At 37.1% G+C, this 20,071-nt stretch overlaps 1 protein-coding gene across 11 annotated transcripts in view; it reads right to left on the bottom strand.

The window, feature by feature from the left end:
- The window catches only part of CEP350 (centrosomal protein 350), a 154,478-nt gene that overhangs the window by 5,847 nt on the left and 128,560 nt on the right, over nucleotides 1–20,071 (bottom strand). For all 11 annotated transcript variants that reach the window (XM_074389585.1, XM_074389582.1, XM_074389584.1 and 8 more), the window contains 6 exons: nucleotides 18,530–18,669; nucleotides 16,461–16,543; nucleotides 12,580–14,576; nucleotides 11,266–11,673; nucleotides 11,013–11,159; nucleotides 8,571–8,693 (listed from right to left, as the gene is read on the bottom strand). In XM_074389585.1, the coding sequence (XP_074245686.1) occupies nucleotides 8,571–8,693; nucleotides 11,013–11,159; nucleotides 11,266–11,673; nucleotides 12,580–14,576; nucleotides 16,461–16,543; nucleotides 18,530–18,669 (2,898 nt within the window). The remainder of the gene's footprint in view (nucleotides 1–8,570; nucleotides 8,694–11,012; nucleotides 11,160–11,265; nucleotides 11,674–12,579; nucleotides 14,577–16,460; nucleotides 16,544–18,529; nucleotides 18,670–20,071) is intronic.

Here is a 20,071-nt window from a genome sequence, read left to right on the forward strand (position 1 = left end):
TCCTCTGTTCCCTAATGTGCCACCAAAAGCCAAATCAGCTTCAGAGAACTCCCTCTGGGAGAGTTACAGTGGACTTAAGCCTATGAGACAGAAGCCCACCAGTAAAGAAACTTGTTTAACTCAGATTTTGACCACAGAATCATGTTGTGTGGGTAGCTAAGAAATACCTGTCAACCTACCATGGAATTGGTGTTCCTTTCTTATGAAGGCTACTATAATAAACAGCCTAAAACAAGACTTCTTGAACTTGTGCTGAGGGATGGTCTAGGTGCCTGCACAAAAAATTTCACACCTCCAGTGAATTTGTTATTCAAAGTTGCACAACTTTCCTTTCTATAACTGTTCTCTTAGCTTTTTTTTTTTTTTTTTTTTTTTTTTTTTGAGACAGGGTCTCACTCTGTCACCCAGGATGGAGTGCAGTGGCGCAATCTCAGCTCACGGCAACCTCCACCTCCCGGGCTCAAGCTATCTGCCCACCTTGGCCTCCCAAAGTGCTGGGATTACAGATGTGAGCCATGGTGCCCAGCCTCTCTTGGCCTGTAATATTAAATTTGTTCTTTGAGCAATTTCCTCCACAGTAACAAATTTAGGAAACACCAATAAAATATTTTGTGCACTTGCAGTAGAAATATAGGCTTATGACATTTTTGTTCTCCCTCTTCGGTGTAACCTCAATGCAGCCCCCTCTCAAATGGAAGATTTCTGTGTTAGCAAAAGCTTTGTTCCTACTTAAGAACAGGAACTATTTCTCTATCAGTCAGTAAGAACATCAACTTTTCCATTTCTCTCTGGCCTTTAGAAAGTTCCCAATTTGGAACTTCAGCTATAACACCTGAGGGAACTCGTAGCCTGCAAGTTTGCCTCTATTTTTTTCTTCTGACCTTCAGAGTCTATTATATTCTATCATACATTTCCCTGATCTTGCTCCTGAAAAAATATGTATGTATATATAAAAATTAAAAAATTTAATATATAAACAGCTAAATTAATTACATCTAAAAGACTTAACAGTAAGGCTTTTTTTGGAATGGGTATTAGGCCGGTGGAATAGAGAAATGTAGCAAATAGAATATGGCCGGATTTCAGCAAGCAGATGCCAGGATCTTTCATCGTATCCTTGTGAACAAGTTGGGAAAAAAGAGACAGGTCAATTAGGCAGATTTACGCTTGTTTTAGGTGAAGTCTTACTCTGTCGCTCAGGCTGGAGTGCAATGGTGCCATCTTGGCCCATTGCAACCTCCAACTCCTGGGTTCAAGCGATTCTCCTGCCTCAGTCTCCTGAGAAGCTGGGATGACAGGCGTGCACCACCACACCCGGCTAATTTTTATATTTTTAATAGAGATGGGGTTTCACCATGTTGGCCAGGCTGGTCTCAAACTCCTGACCTCAAGTGATCCACCTGCCCCCACCTCCCAAAGTGCTGGGATTACAGGTGTGAGCCACTGCACCCGGTTGATTTACACTTTTTTGATTAAATGACAGCTTTCAACCTGGAAGGAAGTTTCTGCCTTGAAGACTCAGGGGGTTTTTCCCCTTCGCTCCCATTCTACCTTCTTCATATTCCATTACGGCAATTACCATACTGAATTATATTCTGTGCATCTGTTTTCCCACTGGGCTGTGAGCTCTTCAAGGGCTGTTTCTTTTTACTTACGATTTCCTCATGACTAGGATAGTGCAAATAGAAGGTGCTATATAAATATCTGCCACATAGAATAGATAATTTTTGTGAATGCCGAAAAGCTGTCTTTGGCTCTACTTCATTGTTTTTAGCAATGACCTAGATGAAGGCAGGTACATCAATTTTAGAAATGACATGAAGCTGGGAAATACAATAACTATGTTCAAAGAAAGAATCAAAACATGTGGTGGTAGCCTGGAACAATGGGCCACATTTAACAAGACTGAAGGAATAATAAGGTTCTATAATAGGGTCCAAAATAAATCACCATAAAAGCACAGGTTGGTCTTGGGGTTTTCCTAAACTCCTCTGAGTACTGTAAGTATGATACAGGTAAAAATAAACAAAAGAAATGTGATCATAAACTGCACTAATCAAAATATACTATCTAGAAAAAAATAGGTTGAATGACTACTAATTAAATAATACATGAGGCTGGACATGGTGACGCATGCCTATAACCCCGGGGCTTTGGAAGACTGAGGCAGGAGGATCCTTGAGCCCAGGAGTTCAAGGCTGCAGTGAGCTACAATCATGCCACTGCAGTCCAGCCTAGGTGACAGAACAAGACCTTGTATCTAAAAACAAAAACAATTCACGAAACATTACATGGCTAATTCTGAGCACTGTATTTAGAGAGGAACCCTGACAGAGCTAAGTTGATGTTGAAGGGACTGAAAACGGCATCAGACAACAGGAGACAAAGTCAATGTTTTACAAGGAGAAAAGACTTGGGTGAAACATGAAAGCTGTTTCAAAAGTGTGTAGAAAAACAGTTGTTACGTAAAGCCCCAAAGCTGTAGAAACAAACTGCAATTAACCGAAAGCCAGTGTAGGCTTAAGATAAGAAAGAAGGCACAGACAGGAGGAACTCAGGAGGGCTGAACGTTCTTCTCATCGGCTCACAGGCTGTAAAGGAGACTCAGTCATTAGCTAGGTGGTTTTACTACAAGATTTGTCATTTTAGGTGCAATTCTACCTACAGTACGGAGATTCTTCAAGGCTACTATAAAGGTCATACAAATGGTCCTCTAATTACTTCTTACTCATTCCGCAGCATCTACACTTTGAGAATGTACTGCTAAAAACAGCTCAAATTCTTAGCTAACCTAAGATATAAATTAATCAATGCCACTGTGAAAGAAAAAAGGGGCAGTGAATGACAACTAGAAATGAAAGACAGATTTCTCGTTTGACTAACAGAGGCCTTTATGTCTAAAAAAGTATTTGTAAATATACATTTTCTTAAACTGGAAGAAGCAACTGTTTATTATGAAATGTTTACTAAGATAGTTTATCAAGTCACAAATGTTTTAAAGGGGGATAATTAAGATTTTGATAAAAGAATCACCATGATCAAGTGGGATTTATTACATACATAAATCAATAAATGTGACATACCACATTAACAAAATGAAGGATAAAATCAGATGATCATTTAAATAAATGCAGAAAAGCCCTTTGATACCCTTTCATGATAAAAACTCTCAACAGATTAGGTATAGAGGAAATATACCTCAATTCAAAGGCCATATATGACATTTTATCTACAGTATTGGGCTGACCAATACTGAATGAGGCTCAATAAGTTTCAGACACCTTTAAAACTAGAGTCCCTAAGCAAAATTCCCAAAAGTTGAACCTCTAGAAAAACAATAAAAACATCACTTTTATAGGAAAAGGCGACTTCATCTTATCTACATTATGGGCTGACCAAAATTATAATCACTGTCTTCTGCTCTTTTGAACTACAATATCCAAATATTACTTATAAATAAAATTTGAAAATCTCTTAGAGCATATTAAAAAATAACAAAACACAACTCTACAAAACAAACAAACAAACAAACAAAAAAAACAGCTGTCAAGATCCAGTTCCAGCAAAAACGGTAAAGTAAGATAATGCCAAAAACGTCCTCATATAAATATGTAGGTTTATTAGATAAAATATAGCAAAAAGTATTTGTAATGTATAAATAAATTTTGAGAAAGGAGGAAAAATCTTAAGTCACAAATAGCAATTTAAAAGAGAGGCAAGTGCTATGACTACCTAGGGAGTTAAGAGCCATGGAAAGAGAATAAGGTCAAAGATGTCTAAGAAGTGCCACAGAGAATTGGGAAAGTTGGGAAGAAGTAATCTTTTAAAAGACAACAGCAGAGAATTTTCTAGAACTGAGTAAACATATGAATCCATAGATTCAATGAACATGAGTCTAAAGCAGAATAAAAAATCCACATTTAGACACATCCTGAAAAATTACAGAACACACACACACACACACACACACTCTCTCTCTCTCTCTCTCTCTCTCTCTCTCTTTCTCTCTCTCTCTCTCTTAAATTAAAAACAGAAAAACCAATTCCCCATAAAGGACTGTCAGCAGATTTCTCAAGAGCAAGGAGAGGTCAGAATGATACAGGAGTTAAACCAGCCCCGAAATCATTTTCTAATGAAGAGCAGCCTGTAAAACAAAGCTGCAGACACAGACAAGCTGGAAGCTAGCAGAGGGGCGAATGCCAGCAATTGTGCCAATAGAAAAAACTACTTGAGAATAGACATGTTCAAAATGGTGGCTTCATCTTCTTTGCCAGCCATGTGTACAGTAAGAAGCAGGCAGGATGGCACTGGCCAAGTAGAAAATCCATTTGCATAATAAGATTAGGGTGGAGTGACCACCCTTCCCCACACACCAGTAAATGTCACACCTGATGGGACCAATGGGCCCTATGTAAATCAGACACCGCCTCCTGAAGCCTGCCTATAAAATCTGCTGCAGTCTGCTGCTTTTCCTTTTTTGGAACGCCTCTCTTTCATAAGAGAGAGAGCTGCTCTCCTCGCTCCTTTCTTCTGCCTATTAAACTTTCTGCTCCTTAACCCACTTCATGTGTGTGTGTCTGTGTTGTTAATCTTCTCAGCTCCAGATGACGAACCACAGGTATTCACCCCAGACAATGATGCCACTTCAAAATTACAATGAAATATCTTCAAACTGCTTACGTAAAAAGAACTATCAACTTAGCACTCAATATACAGCTAAAATATAACTCAAAAGTAAGAGCTGAAATAAAGATATTTTTAAACAAAGACAGTTTACATTAAAGAGCTGAAGTTAATGAAATACTAAGTGTGCACTTTAGGTAGATGCAACTGAGCTCAGAATGAAGGAAAAGGATGCAGAAACAACGCACTCGTTATTATTTTCTGTTTTTTATGTTTTAAAAGTATTTCATAATTTTATTTATTTATTTGAGACAGAGTCTTGCTCTGTCACCCAAGCCAGAGTGCAGTGGCACGATCTCAGCTCACTGCAGCCTCTGCCTCCCAGGTTCCAGTGATTCTCCTGCCTCAGCCTCCCAAGTAACTGGAATTACAGGCACATGCCACTATACCCAGCTAATTTTTAAATTTTCAGTAGAGACAGGGTTTCACCATGTTGGCCAGGGTGGTCTCGAACTTCTGACCTCAGGTGATCCGCCCACCTTGGCCTCCCAAAGTGCTGGGATTACAGGTGTGAGCCACTGTGCCTGGCCTAAAAATATTTCACAATTAAACATGTAAAAGACCTAGAAAAATAACCAATAATGAGTGAAAGGTGTAACAAAATTATAGACCAAATAAGCTCATTCTTTTAGTAAAGACTTAAAAAGTAGGTAATAATTTCCATAGCCCTTGTTATAGTCTTGTTAAAATGTAGGGGGTTGGTGGGGATTATGCTGGCTCACACCTGTAATCCCAGCACTTTGGGAGACTGAGGCAGGCAGATCACGAGGTCAGGAGCTCGAAACCAGCCTGGCCAACATGGGAAACCCCTATCTCTACTAAAAAACAAAAATTAGCCAGGCGTGGTGGCGGGTGCCTATAATACCAGTTACTCTGAGGTTGAGACAGGAGAATTGCTTGAATCTGGGAGGCAGAGATTGTAGTGAGCTGAGATGGCACCATTGTACTCCAGCCTGGGTGATACAGCGAGACTCTGTCTCAAAATAAATAAATAAATAAAATAAAAGTCAGGGTGTTAGGCCTCAGTGGCAAGACTGCCCTCCTTTCATTCTAATGTTCCCCTGGCTTTCTGACTGTGGGTCTTAAGGCCCTCCCATGAGAGGGTCCCACCCAATACCTTGAGGGAAGGAATGCTGATGTCATGAAGCTTCCAGAAAAACCCAAGAGAAAAGGGTTCAGGGAGCTTCTGGATAGCTGAACCTGGAGGTTCCTGGAGGATGGTGGCCCAGGGAGGGCATGGAAGTTCTGTGCCCCTTCTCCATACTCAACCCCATGCATCTCTGCATCCTTTGCAATATCCTTCATAATAAATCAGTAAACCTAAGTAAGTGTTTCCTGAGTTCTGTGAGCTGCTCCAGACAATTAATTGAACCCAAAGAGGGGGTCTTGGGAGCCCCAACTTGAAGCTGGTCAGTCAGAAGTTCTAGAGGCCTGGACTTGCAACTGGTGTGTGTGTGGAGGGGGCAGGAGCAGTCTTGGGGACTGAGCCCTCAATCTGTGGGATATGATACTATCTCTGGGCAAAGAGTATCAGAACTGATTTAGGGGACACCCAGCTAGTGTCCACTGCTTGGTGTGTAGGGGAAAAGCCCACACACATATGGTCACATGAGTTTTCTTGTGTGGTGATGACTGTTGTGACGTAAGAGTAGAGAAAAAAGGTGGTTTGAGAAGTTTCTGTGTTATTTTTAAAAAACGGTATAGATGAAAGATGGCTGGCTTAGGTATATTAAAGCAAAACGTCTTAGATAAATTTGTCTTGAGCACATGTCACAGTAGAGGAAACTAGCATAGTCTGTGACTAGCTGGAAGCCTTCTGTATTAATTTGCTCTCTCTGGCATTTTGAATTGGTATATTACCCTATGCTAGTTTCCTCTACTGTGACATGTGCTCAAGACAAATTTATCTAAGACGTTTTGCTTTAATATACCTAAGCCAGCCATCTTTCATCTATACAGGTTGAGTATCCCTTACCTGAAATGCCTAGGACCAGAAGTGTTTTGGATTTTGGAGGATTCTGGATTTCAGACTTGTGGACTTGGGATACTTGACCTGTAGTACCCTTCTAGCTGGCCTTTCTTCTTTTGTACTCTTGTTCCATTTTAAGCATTCTTCCATGATTTTTAAAAACTGCAAGTCTACTCTAGTAATTTATGTTGCTTAAACTCATTGCTTGCTTTTAAGATCATATCCAAAACTTAACATGGCTTAAAAAGCACTGCACCATATAGACTGTCACCTCTCCAGCTGTATCTATGCCGCCTCCCCCTCATACTCTCACAACTCATGTACCTTCCCATTTCAGGGTCTGTGCACTTGTGGTTTGCTCTCCCTGAATATTCTTCTCTCTATGATAGAGGTCAGTTAAATGCTTATTCATCTTTAAGATCTGAGCTCAAATGTCACTTCCTCAGAGAAGCCTGCCCTGACCATCCTCCTTAGATCAGCTTCCTGTGGTTTTAACAGCACACTACATTTTTGTGCTTAACTTATAGCCACACACTTGTATAATGATATATTAATGACTAGTTTCTGCCATCAAACTGGAAATCTATGAAGGTGGGGTCTATGTCTGTTTTGCTTACTATTTTAACATCAGTCCTTAATTAGCCAATTTTTGACTCAATGTATAGACAAAGGGGATTTATTAGGAATATCATCAATTTAACTTATAGATTAGATGAATGTCTCTTACTATGCTTTTTTCTTTAATTCCTAAGAAGTAAAGGAAGTAACAGCTTGGAAATTATTATCAATTCAAACTTTAAAACATGATGGAAATATAAGAACAAATTCACTTTCTTGAGATGTGAAGATCTATGAAGAATTAGTTGATTAAAATCTTGTCTCTTATTTTACTGGGCTGAGGTGGGTAGATCATGAGGTCAAGAGTTTGAGACCAGCCTGGCCAACATGGCAAAACCCTGTCTCTACTAAAAATACAAAAATTAGCTGGGCATGGTGGCAAGTGCCTGTAATCCCATCTACTCAGGAGGCTGAGGCATGAGAATCACTTGAACCTAGGAGGCAGAGGCTGCAGTGAGCAGAGATGGTGCCACTGCACTCCAGCCAGGGTGACAAGAGCAAGACTGTGTCCCAAAAAAGAAAAAAAAAATGAAGCATAAGAAAGAATGATAAACTATAAAATACTAAGCAAATGTTACCTGCTATAGTTATTACTGAGTAAATGAAACACTAGAGAGGTACATATATGAGAAAGGTAATAAATTTATGTATTATACTTTCATTATATAAATGTGAATTTTCTTTCTTTTTTTTTTTTTTTTGATAAACACTTTTCTAATGTTAGAGAAATATATTGCAAATCCAAATAAATCCTATCCAGGGAATGTTCTGGATAATGATAACAGTGATGATGTTGAGGTAACAGCTAGTATTTACTGAGAACTGTTCCAAGTGCTTTACACATATACTTATTTAATTTTCTTAATAATTTTAACAGATAAGTACTATTATTGTTACCTTCACTTTGCAGATAGGAAAATGAAGCATAAAAATGTTAGATAAATTTGTCCAAGATTACACACCAAGTAAGTGGCAAAACAGAGATTTAAACATAGGCAGTCTGGCTCCAGAGTCCACACTGGTCTCTTTTCAATTCACTAGCTTAAACTTTGCTTCCATTCGAGTTTTAATTTCTCAAGTTCTACATAAAATGCTACCGATCAGTTTAAATGTTCATCTACTGACCACAAAAGAAAACAATTTACAAAACTGAGGGGCAGAAACACAGCAAGTAAAGGCTTTAAGATTTTAATACCATAGACTTAAGATTAATTATATCCCTTTTCCCTTTAGAATCTAACTACATTCTGAGTTTAAAAGATATGGTCAAAATAAAAACAGTTTCGTTGTATGCACTGACCAGGATATGATCCACTCGGTCTCTCTTCTTTCTTCCAAATTTCATCATTTTCTGCCAATCTGTTTTATGGTTTGGCTCCTTTTTAAGACTGAATAGCTTAAGTACTTCACTTGCTATGAAGCTCTGTAGAAACAAGAAAAATACATGAAACACAAACAAAAGAATTTCTGAGATTCATGTATTTACAATGCAGTAATCAGATTCATGCTAAGAATATGTTTACAATAAAATACCATACAAATTTCTTCCGCTTACAGTTCCATGTAGCAATTTGAAGGGAAAAGCATTCCGAATGCCGAGACTTTATTCACTTACACAACATATAAAAGTGAAACCTGGCTGGGCACAGTGACTTATGCCTGTAATCCCAGCACTTTGGGAAGCCAAGGCAGGAGGATCACTTGAGCCCAGGAGTTCGAGACCAGCCTGGGCAACATGGTGAAAGGCCTCATTTCTACGAAAAAAGGTACAACATTAGCTGGGCATGGTGGTACATGCCTGTAGTTCTGGCTACTCAGGAAGGTGAGGTAGGAGGATTGATTGAGCCCAAGAGATCCAGGTTGCAGTGGGCTGAGACTGCACCACTGCACTCCAGTCTAGGTGACAAAGTGAGATCTTGTCTAAAAAACAACAACAACAAAGTAAAACCCATTGATTAATTCTGCAAAAAAAAAACCACTTTAGAGTTCCCTTTACTTACGAAGCACCATTAGCTAACCTCAAGCTGGCAACACTACTAAAGAAAGCATAAGATAAATCTCTGAATTGGAAAAATCTCATAGAGAATTTTGGGACAATGTAATGTGAGAAAAGCAAAAGACTGCATCTGGGGTAGTTCATTTTGAAGCACCAAAATTCAAATATGTTAAATGAAAAATATTAATCAACACTTCAGTATGGAAAGCATAGTAATTTTATTACCAACAATATTTGAACTAGCACCCTTAAAAACTTTATAAAATGCTATGTCAAAATTAAAATTAGTGGGTAGCATTAATTGTATGCAGGCAGTTTGATTGTTGGTATACATTATGTATCTTGTCTTCAATTTATTGCTTTACTAATTTATTTTATTACTTTTTATGGTTGTTCTACTAAAAAATAGTGCTCTTAACAGGGGAAGGACACATTTATGAATCAGAATCACCTGGAAAGATTCTCAAAGTACCAATGCGCCCACAAATTCCATCACTCCCCACCTGTTCACAGACACACATACATGCGTTCAAACACTTATTAATTGTGGAAGGCTAGAAGGAATGAGTATACAAGTGTGTTTTTAAAGAGCTACTTACTTTAAGCCAGGGGCTGGCAAACTTTTTCAGTAAAGGACCAGACTGTAAATATTTTAGGATTTGTGGGCCACGTGGTCTTTGTCACAACTATTCAATTCCACTGTTGTAGCAAAAAGCAGCCATAGATAACATGAAAACAAATGGGCATGGCTGTGATCCAACAAAACTTTATTTATAAAAACATACAGGGGGCTGGATCTGGCTCATGGGCCATCGTTTGCCAACCCCTGAGGTAAGCATACATCCCGTCTCATAAATATCTGTTGCTGTTCTATCAGTATAAAATATTTTTAAACACTTTCTGTGATCAAATAAGTCTGAGAAATACAACTTTAAAGCTTTGCTATTCGGCATGGTCCTGGGACCAGCAGGACCAGCATGACTTAAGAGCTTGCTAGAAATGCAGAATTTCAGGTCCTACTGCAGACCTACTAAATTAGATTCTCCATTTTAACAAGATCCTCAGATCATTTACATGCTCATTAAAGGTTGAGAATCACTGCTCTGGAAATAGAACCTTTCCTGTAAAGAAACATGTGACTAGGCAGAGCAGACTGCTACCAATGTGACTTTAAAGTTTGCAGTCCTCGTAGCTTCTGGGCAAAGGTTTCTTAGATAACAAAATAAATATATTTATGTATCATATTACTATCCTACATAGGTCAAAACCACATTACCAAATTGAAACCTCCAAAGTCAAAGACAGAAAAGAAACACTTATCTGTCCAGTGCTGGCATACTGAAAGACATATATATGACATGTTTTCATACATACTTTTAGAACATTATACCTATCTCTACAAGCCCCAGAAACTTACCTAAAACTCCTACAAGTTGCAAAAATTTATCTCCCTCAGTATTTCCTGATTTTTCTTAAATATTATAATTATGTATATATAGAAAATGGTAAAAGTCATTTTTTTTTTTTTGCACAAACTTGAGAATTCAGGGTTTCCTTTCATTCCAATCCCTCCATTGTCCATGGATTCAGTGAATCAACAAATCTTTATTGAATACCCCACTATGGGATGGTCCTGAAGACACAAAGGCTAATAATACAGAAGAACACCTGCTTTTACAACATTTATAGATTTGTGTAAATGAACGGCAAGTCAAAAAAGAAGACACTTTATAGTCTGCAGTTTACCTTGATTTCATCAAGGTTATTTGGATTTTTCACTCTTCGGAAATAACTAGAGTTGATTCTACATGGCTTCATCCAGATAGGTTGATTTAAGTTGGGATCCTCAGCAAATATTTCCTCAAAAATCTCTTTTGTTAAATCAAAAACCGCCTTGATAGAGAAAAACAAACAAACAAACAAAACACAAAATGGCTAAGAATCCAAATTTCAGACAATGGGAAAAAAGTTTAAAAGCTAAAATTATCCTTTTACCTACCTGTTTGTAGACCCTTTTACTAGTGCTTTCTATATCTAGGCCTTTACTGGCATAGCCAAGAAGTTTTGTAGGAATACTGATGCTATGAAGATCATGGCCTAATTCTTTCCACTTCCAAAGTTCTTCTGCTGCATTATGTACAAGAATCTCGACTTCCTCTGCAGTATGGGGGACTGCCAATAATGTCTCACATGGCTGCTGAGGTTCTCTTTTAGGTTCTGCCATTAGAGGTACAATGGTTTCTTCTGCCTTATTTTTTTGGATCTTGTGAGATGAGCTCAAACCAAAGTCTTCATCAAACCAGTCTTGATCATCTCCTAATGCGCTCAGGAACTCCCGGCTGAGCTCGAGTTCAGCAAGTCTCTTAGCAAGTTCTTCCTGCCCACTGGCACCAAATACTGGGCTCTCCTACAGAAATGGAGCCATTCAAACAGAACACCATTTAGGGACCTCAGATCATTTTTTAAAATACAGAGTAAGTGTATTATTTATATATTTAATATTTCTCTGTAAGTAAGCAGAATGAAAAACAATATGATGGCTACTAATAAACAATTTAAGATAAAGTTATGCTGTTCTCTCAATTCTACTTACATAAATCTATATATAATTGAAGTTTTATAAAATGTTTATTGATTGGGCCTCTCCCTCCTTTTCACATTATCATTATTCTGTTTCTAAAGAACTGTCTGCCTATGGGATATGGAAATGGGATATAAAATTTCTCACCTGGTCACTATCTGACTCAAGTTACTCAAAGTCATTACTTTCGCTCAACTGTCCATGGGCAACCTAAACAAGCTGATGGTCTGAGTGCATGTCATAGTGGATATATTTCATTTTACCAGAATCAACATCACAACTGCTAACCTCTGCAGGGCAACCATGAATGAGCAGATACGTAAACAATTTCACAGGCAAAAAAGAATTGGGTGGTGAACCGCTGGAAAGCTCCATGGAACGAAGTTGTTTGGTGAATCTAGAAGGAGATGTAATCTGTGGACAGTACAGGGGTTGTCAACTCAGCAGTTTAAATGGATGGTTTAGTTCCCTAAAATCTGCCAGTGCTTGTGACAACCCTACAGTGACTACTCATGACATAATAGAGGACAATTACACACTTCAGCCAGAAAAACAGCTACAAGGCCTTTAAAAACTAGTATAGTGATCTTTCTCTAACAAACAACACATCAAAGGGGAAAAAAAAAACCTATCAGGAGTCACAGAATTAAAATGTACTATATAGGCAACGTAAGTTGCCTTGTTAAAGGTGTCAAAAGGTACACTGACACTCTTTCTAGACAAAATACTCACCGGTCTGGGACACATATCTGGAGAGGAAATCTCTTCTTTTTCATCTTCCAATTCAGTCCTTAAGAAGCAACTTGAAACACTCGGTGACTGCTCCTCAACACTTTGGGATAGGTCTTGGGGTGGTACTTTCTTTTGGTCATCACCAAGAAGCTCCTGATTGCTAAGCTGGATTTTCTCATCTCTGTTTTTTTTAATTTGTTGTAGTTGATTGACTGTGTCCTTTACAAAGACTTTTAGTAAACTATCTGTCAGTAAGCTGACTGTTTCCAGTTGTTGCTTTGACTTTTTTTCCTCATTTAGTGATAACTTCAGTTGGGCTTCCAGTTGGTTTTTTTCTCTTGTTAAAAGATCCAGAAGTGGTGTAGAAAGCTTTTCTGAAACTTCAACATATAGGTTGTCTTCTTTTTCTGTAAACTGCTGTTGCTTCTGCAATTCTTCAGAAAAGGTATTGTCTAAAGTATCATCTTCTGCAGCCATGGAAACCTTTTCTATGGCATCAGAAATGAGGTCTTTGTTTTCCTTTGAAGAAATCAGTGAATTCACTGAAGACTGCTGGTGAACATGGGCTTCAAGTACCCCAGAAATGTCCTGTACATCGCCTGTTTCTATTTTAAGGCTTCTATTTCTATTAACTGAGGCTTCTATATCATTCACACTAGGTAGGGATTTCTCATAAAAATATTCACTTATATCCTTTTCTCTGTCTTTTGGACCCTCTTTATCATTTTGCTCTTCATTATAGTATTGATACTGTTCATCTGAGTAAGAGTCTTCATCTTCATTAATGTCTACATAGTCATCAAAGTTTTCTGGAATGTGAGATATTTTTTGAGGAGGAGCAAAAATACCATGCTTTTCTTTGCATTCAAAATATGCAATGCCATCATATGTTCCATTGTTATTTCCTTCAGGTTTATCTAACTCCACTCCAGCCCAAAATCCTTTAGCAAAACTAGTCTCACCTTTGAATCGAAGAATTCCTGGCTGAACATTTCCAATCAACACCCTATCACCAATGTGGAAATCCAATAACTCATCTGCAGTAGGAACTGAAGCCAAGGAAGCGGATTCAGTAACTTGCTGTTCATGCTCCACATCACTGCGCTCCTTATCTTTCATAAGCTCAGTAGGGGACTTGAGTTCCAACAGCCTTTCAGAGTGAACATTGCTATGGACAGAAAGGCTTTTCTCACTTAGGCACTCACTGATTTCATCATTACTACCAAAGCTAGTGGCTCCACTTCTAGAGCTCCTCATTGGCTGTGACTTATCTCTGCAAGACTGAGCATCTTTCCTGAGTGACAGCAAAGATGAGACCTCAAAATCATCTTTGTACAATTCAGCTGAAATTTCTTTCTTGAAAGAAGACATTTCAAAATCTTCAGAGTATGGTATCTCTCTAGGAGCAAAAAGATGTTCTGACCAAGACAAATTATTTTCCTTTGTGTTCTTTTGAATGTCTTTTCCCGACTGGATGTTTGGACTATGATTCATATCTTGATCTGACTGTCTCTCTTTCAACATTTTCTCACGTTTTTGGAGATTTTCAATGGCTAATCCAACTAGATCTTTCTGAACATTTTCAGAATCTAAAGGAAAATCTTTCTTTGAAAGAATTTCAGATGCATCTCCCTGTTCTAGGTCTAATTTCCGTAAGACATCAGATTTACCTTGTTTAGAACAGGTATCTTCAATCTTACTCTCCTTCAATTTTGTATTCTCTATTTCCTGTATTTCTGATTTTTTACTAGATTCTTCAACCTTGCCATCTGACACATCAAGAGTTCTACTAGCGGCATTTAATTCTTTGAGAAGATGTAATGAAGGTACATTTTCTAGAGAATCTCCACATTCTTCCCTGATTTTCCGTGATGATCTGAGAACTGCAGATGGAGTCTGAAAATCTTCTGTTCGACTGTCCCATTCATTTACTCCCTGCGCATATGCAGATAAAGATCTTTCTGATACTGATCTCTCAGACTCTGACAGTGAAGCATCTTAAAGAAAAAGAAATCACCACATCAAAATTATTTAATCACAATCTTTCAATTTTGTGAATCAAAGTTTACAGAAAAGCCAAATTTTCATGGAAAAAAAAAACAAACCCTCTGGTTAATAAATATGACCTGTTGTGGCTATCTTACAAGTTTTTCTTTTATGAGAAGATCACCTGTATCAATAATAAATAGAACATTTAAAATTACTGAACATTCTAAAGTCTGGAATAATTTCTTAAGTGTTGTCTTAACTTATAAAGTGAAGAAAAATAGATCTAAGTTGATGAAGTCAGTGCTTTGCACATTCACCCCCAAATTATGCAAAAACAAAATTGTATGATGGTTATTACAAACATTTTTCAAGCAGGAAACCAGTGAAGGACAAACAGACTTCCATATATACTTCTAAAAGAATACATTTTCCTAGGAGCTTCATCTAAGCTCTTGAATTAAAAAGAAAATAGATCAACTATTTCTGCAAATACAGCAATTTAAGAGCTAAACTTGCAAAATATGATCAAAGTACAATATAATGAGCTAACAAACCAAGAATTAAAGTTTTGAATTCAAATCTCTTTTTTTTCTTTCTTCTTTTTTTTTTTTTTTTTTTTTTGTTAAGAGTAAGCATCTTGTTCTGTCACCTAAGCTGGAGTATAGTGGTCATAGCTCCCTGTAGCCTTGAACCCGGGCTCAAGTGATCCTTAGACTCACCCTCCTAAGTACCTGGGATTATAGGCGCAAGACACTGTGCTCAAGCCTATAGTCCCAGGTTCTTAGGAGGGTTGGCCAGATCTCTATTTTGTCACTGATGTTTCTCTGTGCCTCAGTTTTATTTCCTCACTGAATTTCATTTTATTTTTTGAGACAGTGCTTCACTTTGTCACCCAAGCTGGAATGCAATGGCTGATCACAACTCACTGCAGACTCAACTTCCTGGGTGTAAGCAATCTTCTAGCCTCAGCCCCACAAACAACTGGGACTACAGGTGCACACTACCATGCCCAGCTAATTTTTGTATGGATGGAGTTTCATCATATTGCCCAGGCTGGTCTCAAACTTACGAGCTCAAGTGATCTGCCCACTTCAGCCTCCCAAAGTGTGGGGATTACATGCATGAGCTGCTGCACCTAGCCTACATTTTATTTTCAATAATTAATTTTCTTTTGGTTAAACTGAAAAAATGTATGTAATTATTTATCTGGGAACTAGGCTAAAAACATATATAACCAGATTAAAAATCTGGTTGGGGGAATTAAGAGACACTGAAGATATACTCAGCTATTTAATCTTCATGCTTCAGTTTTTCTCATAAATTCTGGACAATAAAGACTGATTCAGCTGGGTGCGGTGGCCCATGACTGTAATCTCAGAACTTTGGCTGAAATGCTGGTAAAGTTCAACCCGGCTGAGGCGGGAGGACTGTTGAGCCCAAGAGTTCCAGTCCAGGCTGGACAGCAATGGTGAGACCCCCATCCCTTTAAAAATAAATAAATTAAATAAATAAATAAATAAATAAATAAAAAGATGAACTGGGTGTGGTGGCATGTGCCTGTGGTCCTGACTCCTCGGGAGGCTGAGATGGGAGGATTGCTTGAGCCCAGGAGGTCAAGGCTGCAGTAAGCTATGATCATGCCACTGCACTCCAGCTTGGGTGACAAGAGTGATTCTTTCTGTCTCAAAGAAAACAAAAACAAACCAAAAAAAAAGAATTCACATAGCCAATAAATCACTTTAAAATATTAAAAGTGACTTTAAAATATTAAATAATCTATTTAAGAAATTCCCTTTTTAATAAAAAAAGCTGTAAAGGTAGAATTTTGTAGACCTTTGCATAAATCCTTAAACTATGTAGCTACAACTTAAATATTTTTTCTAGTTACATACCAACATGTTCAGCAATAGACTCCAGGGATCCTCTGGAACGTTCTGACTCTGTTAGTGATTTCCAATTCTTGGTCGTTTCAGATCTGACATGTAAAAATTAATGAGCAGAAAGAAACATATTATTATAATAACTGGTAACAAAAAGCAGACATTCTTTTTATTTTTTTTGAGACAGAGTTTTGCTCTGTCACCAGGCTGGAACGCAGTGGTGCGATCTCAGTTCATTGCAGCCTCTACCTTCCAGGTTCAAGTGATTCTCCTGCCTCTGCCTCCCGAGTAGCTAGGATTACAGGTGTGCACCACCACGCCTGGCTAATTTTTGTATTTTTAGTAGAGACAGTTTCACCATGTTTGTTAGGCTGGTCTTGAATTCCTGATCTTCTGATCCACCTGCCTCAGTCTCCCAAAGTGTTGGGATTACAGGCATAAGCCACCACGCCTGGCTCAAGTCTACTTTTTAATCCTTCGCTATTCTAAAATACATCTCCTATTTTCTATTCTTACTACTGCTTACTTGAGGTCTGGCTTAGACTATTTTTCTTCCTGCTTCTAAGCTTACTCTTTTCTATTTTTCCTCTATACTGTGGTCAGAAAAATCTCTGTAAACACAAATATGATTGTGTCACTCTCTGGTTAAAAGCCTTCAGTAGTTTAAGAATATTACAAAGCCATTTAATAGCATATTACGTAGAAATTAAAATGTATATAGCATAATGGAAAGTGTATATGTAACAAAAACACACACAAAATCTAAGCGTAAAAGATCCTGGAAGGAAACATATCTAATTGTTGACATTTGCTATTTTGGGATAGTTGGGTATGGTATCACTTAAACTTTTTTCTTTTTACTACTTCCCCAGAAATAATAACAGTAATAATAATAGCAGCAGCTAATACACAATGCTTACTGTGTTCTAGGCCCTGTTAAGTCTTTTAACCCTCATAACAAGTGTATTAATCAGGTATTATTATTACTCCTGTTTAATAGGGTATAAACCCTTATTAAAAAAACTCAAGTACAGAGGGGTTAAAAAACTTGCCCAAAGTTACAGAACCAGCTAGGCCTGGAGCCAGGATTCAAACTCAGGTAATGCTAAATTAACTGTAATGAGCCTGCATTACCTCTCTAACAAAAAAGTCCCAAAATCTTCTTAAACAAACCTTCAAAGGCTCTACATTTTCTAAAAGGTAAAATACAAACTACTAAGAATACACGAGTACAAGGTTTTTCACAATCTGGCTTTTTTTTTCTTTCTTTTTTTCTTTTTTTCAATTCAGGTATACAATTTGGCTTTTATTTATTTTTCCTTCTGCTAACTCCAGCAATATCCTATTATGTTCAGCTTCTATGATATGCTAATCTGTTTTTTACACTTTTAGTCATTCATGAATAACCTTCCCTCTGAAATGACCCCTATGTCTCAATTGGACTGATCTGTCTAACCTTTACTTTTTGTTCAAAATTTGGTTTAAATATTATAACTTGATTTTCTAATATACAATATTGTATACTCTAATGTTTTAACTTAGTATCTTCTCTATTTGTTTATTGACTGCATAATATTCTATCGCCTGCATAGAACCATCATTAACTGAGCTATTCATCCATTTTTGGACACAAAAATTGTTTCCAATGTTTTATGAAAATAAAGAATGTTATGATAAATATATTCATGCGAATAGAGATTTTCAGTATCCATATTTTCTCAAGCTAGACTTCTGGGAGTAGGATTACTGGGTCAAATGTTACAGACTTTTGACTTCTGAAACAAAGCAAAATTGTTTTTTCAAAGGTTCACATCAGCTTACGCTACTACTACCAATATTAGAAAGTACCATTTTCATTGTACCCATCAGACTGCAGGATTAAAAATGTATTTTAAAATCAATATCTTATAAATATAACTTTTAATTGTAATACATGAAAATTTTAATTTACTGACACTAAAAATATAAAATATTTTTACTTCTATAATTTCAGTTACTTAAAACGTAGCTTCTATTGAGAATATTTCCTTATTCTTTTCTCAAACAAGGCAGAATATAGACAAGTCATCAAAAATTTCTACCTGTGTAGTGGTGTGAGGGGTTTGATCTTAGGTTTTTCAGAAGCTGAGGAGAGTGTTTTAATCTGAGGCTTGGCTGTTGGTGATGTTTCCAAATCTCGGCTAAGCTCGGCTTCAGTTTTCTTAATAAATTCGTCATATGACTAAGTTTAGAAAAATGAGATAAGTCATTAGGCAGAATTTTAAAAACCCATTTTAAATTATCAAATAGTGTATTTTAAGGTAAAATACTCAATCAGTAAAGAAGATATAACATAAAAATCTCCCTTCCTGCCCGCTGCAACATCATTTCCCAGAGCGCTATAATCTGTATATCCATCTCAAAATATTCTCTATATAAGCAAGATATAGAATTGTAATCCCAGCATCAATTAAGAAACGACATTCCACATCTACAGTTTAATACTACAAAGCAATGATTCATACCTTGCCACATTAAAAACTTCTTTAACTGATGATATTATTATTTTCTAAAGGGTGTATTACTACTTTCATGGTATTTTTAAGAAGTTAGCCATTCTGCTCTGAGTTTCAATGGCAGTCTCTGATGGGCTAAGTACTTAAGGATACAAATTATAAAGAGAAAGGTGTGGTTGACAGTATGATAGTGGAGAATTAAAAAAAATGTTTCTTGGTTATTTCCCATTCTGAAATAAAACTTTACTATTTTACAATTATAATTTGTATGAAAATTATATTTATAATTTAATAATTTGTAAAACGATGTTCCCTAGTTTTCTGGGCTGAAGTCCTTACTTTTACAGCTCTCACTATTTGAGACTAGTGTTTTGTTCAACACTGTATGTCTGGTATACAATGTGCTATTCACAATGCCTGGTCCAAAGTAGTTTATCAATACATATTTACAGAATGAAGTAATATGGATGGATGGATGGATGCTTGTCAACTGCTACAGATCCCTAAAATCTGGGCTGAAATGACTACTTTTACAACTCTCATCATCCACGCTATCTTTATCTGAACTGTCCACGTTTTGTTAAAGTAACTCCTGGTATTACAGGACAGCTAGGTGTTCCACACCTACACCACAGCTAGGTGTTCTAGCTTGGTAGGTATCCATGAGGACTATGAATACTAAGATCTGAAAGCTCTACATATAGGAGTGTAGTCCATTTATTAAATCTATGATCAAATAAAATCCAATAGACTTTTTTATATGAACTGCTATGCATTACATATTTTTCTCTCATATACTATAATTTGAAAAGTTAAATACAGAATTTTCTTTTGACTTTGTTTAAGCCATTAAGTAGAATACTGGATGAGATGGGTCATATGGCATTTCTCTAGAGGTCTCTTTTCTGACTGACATAGCTAATAAGGAACATTTTCCAGCAATACTATTCATTCCAATAGTACTTATCTCCAACAGTTACTTCAGTGACACCTCATTACTTGATATATAGGATGAAATCCAAACTCAACAGTTTGATTTCTAAGGTCCTGAATATAATCTTTATTTTTAAATTTTGTTTCCACTACTTTCCAGCATGAACTCCTCAGTATGGTCTTTGTATCTTAATC

Source organism: Saimiri boliviensis, chromosome 19 (assembly GCF_048565385.1).
Source record: "Saimiri boliviensis isolate mSaiBol1 chromosome 19, mSaiBol1.pri, whole genome shotgun sequence".
Lineage (NCBI taxonomy): Eukaryota > Metazoa > Chordata > Mammalia > Primates > Cebidae > Saimiri > Saimiri boliviensis.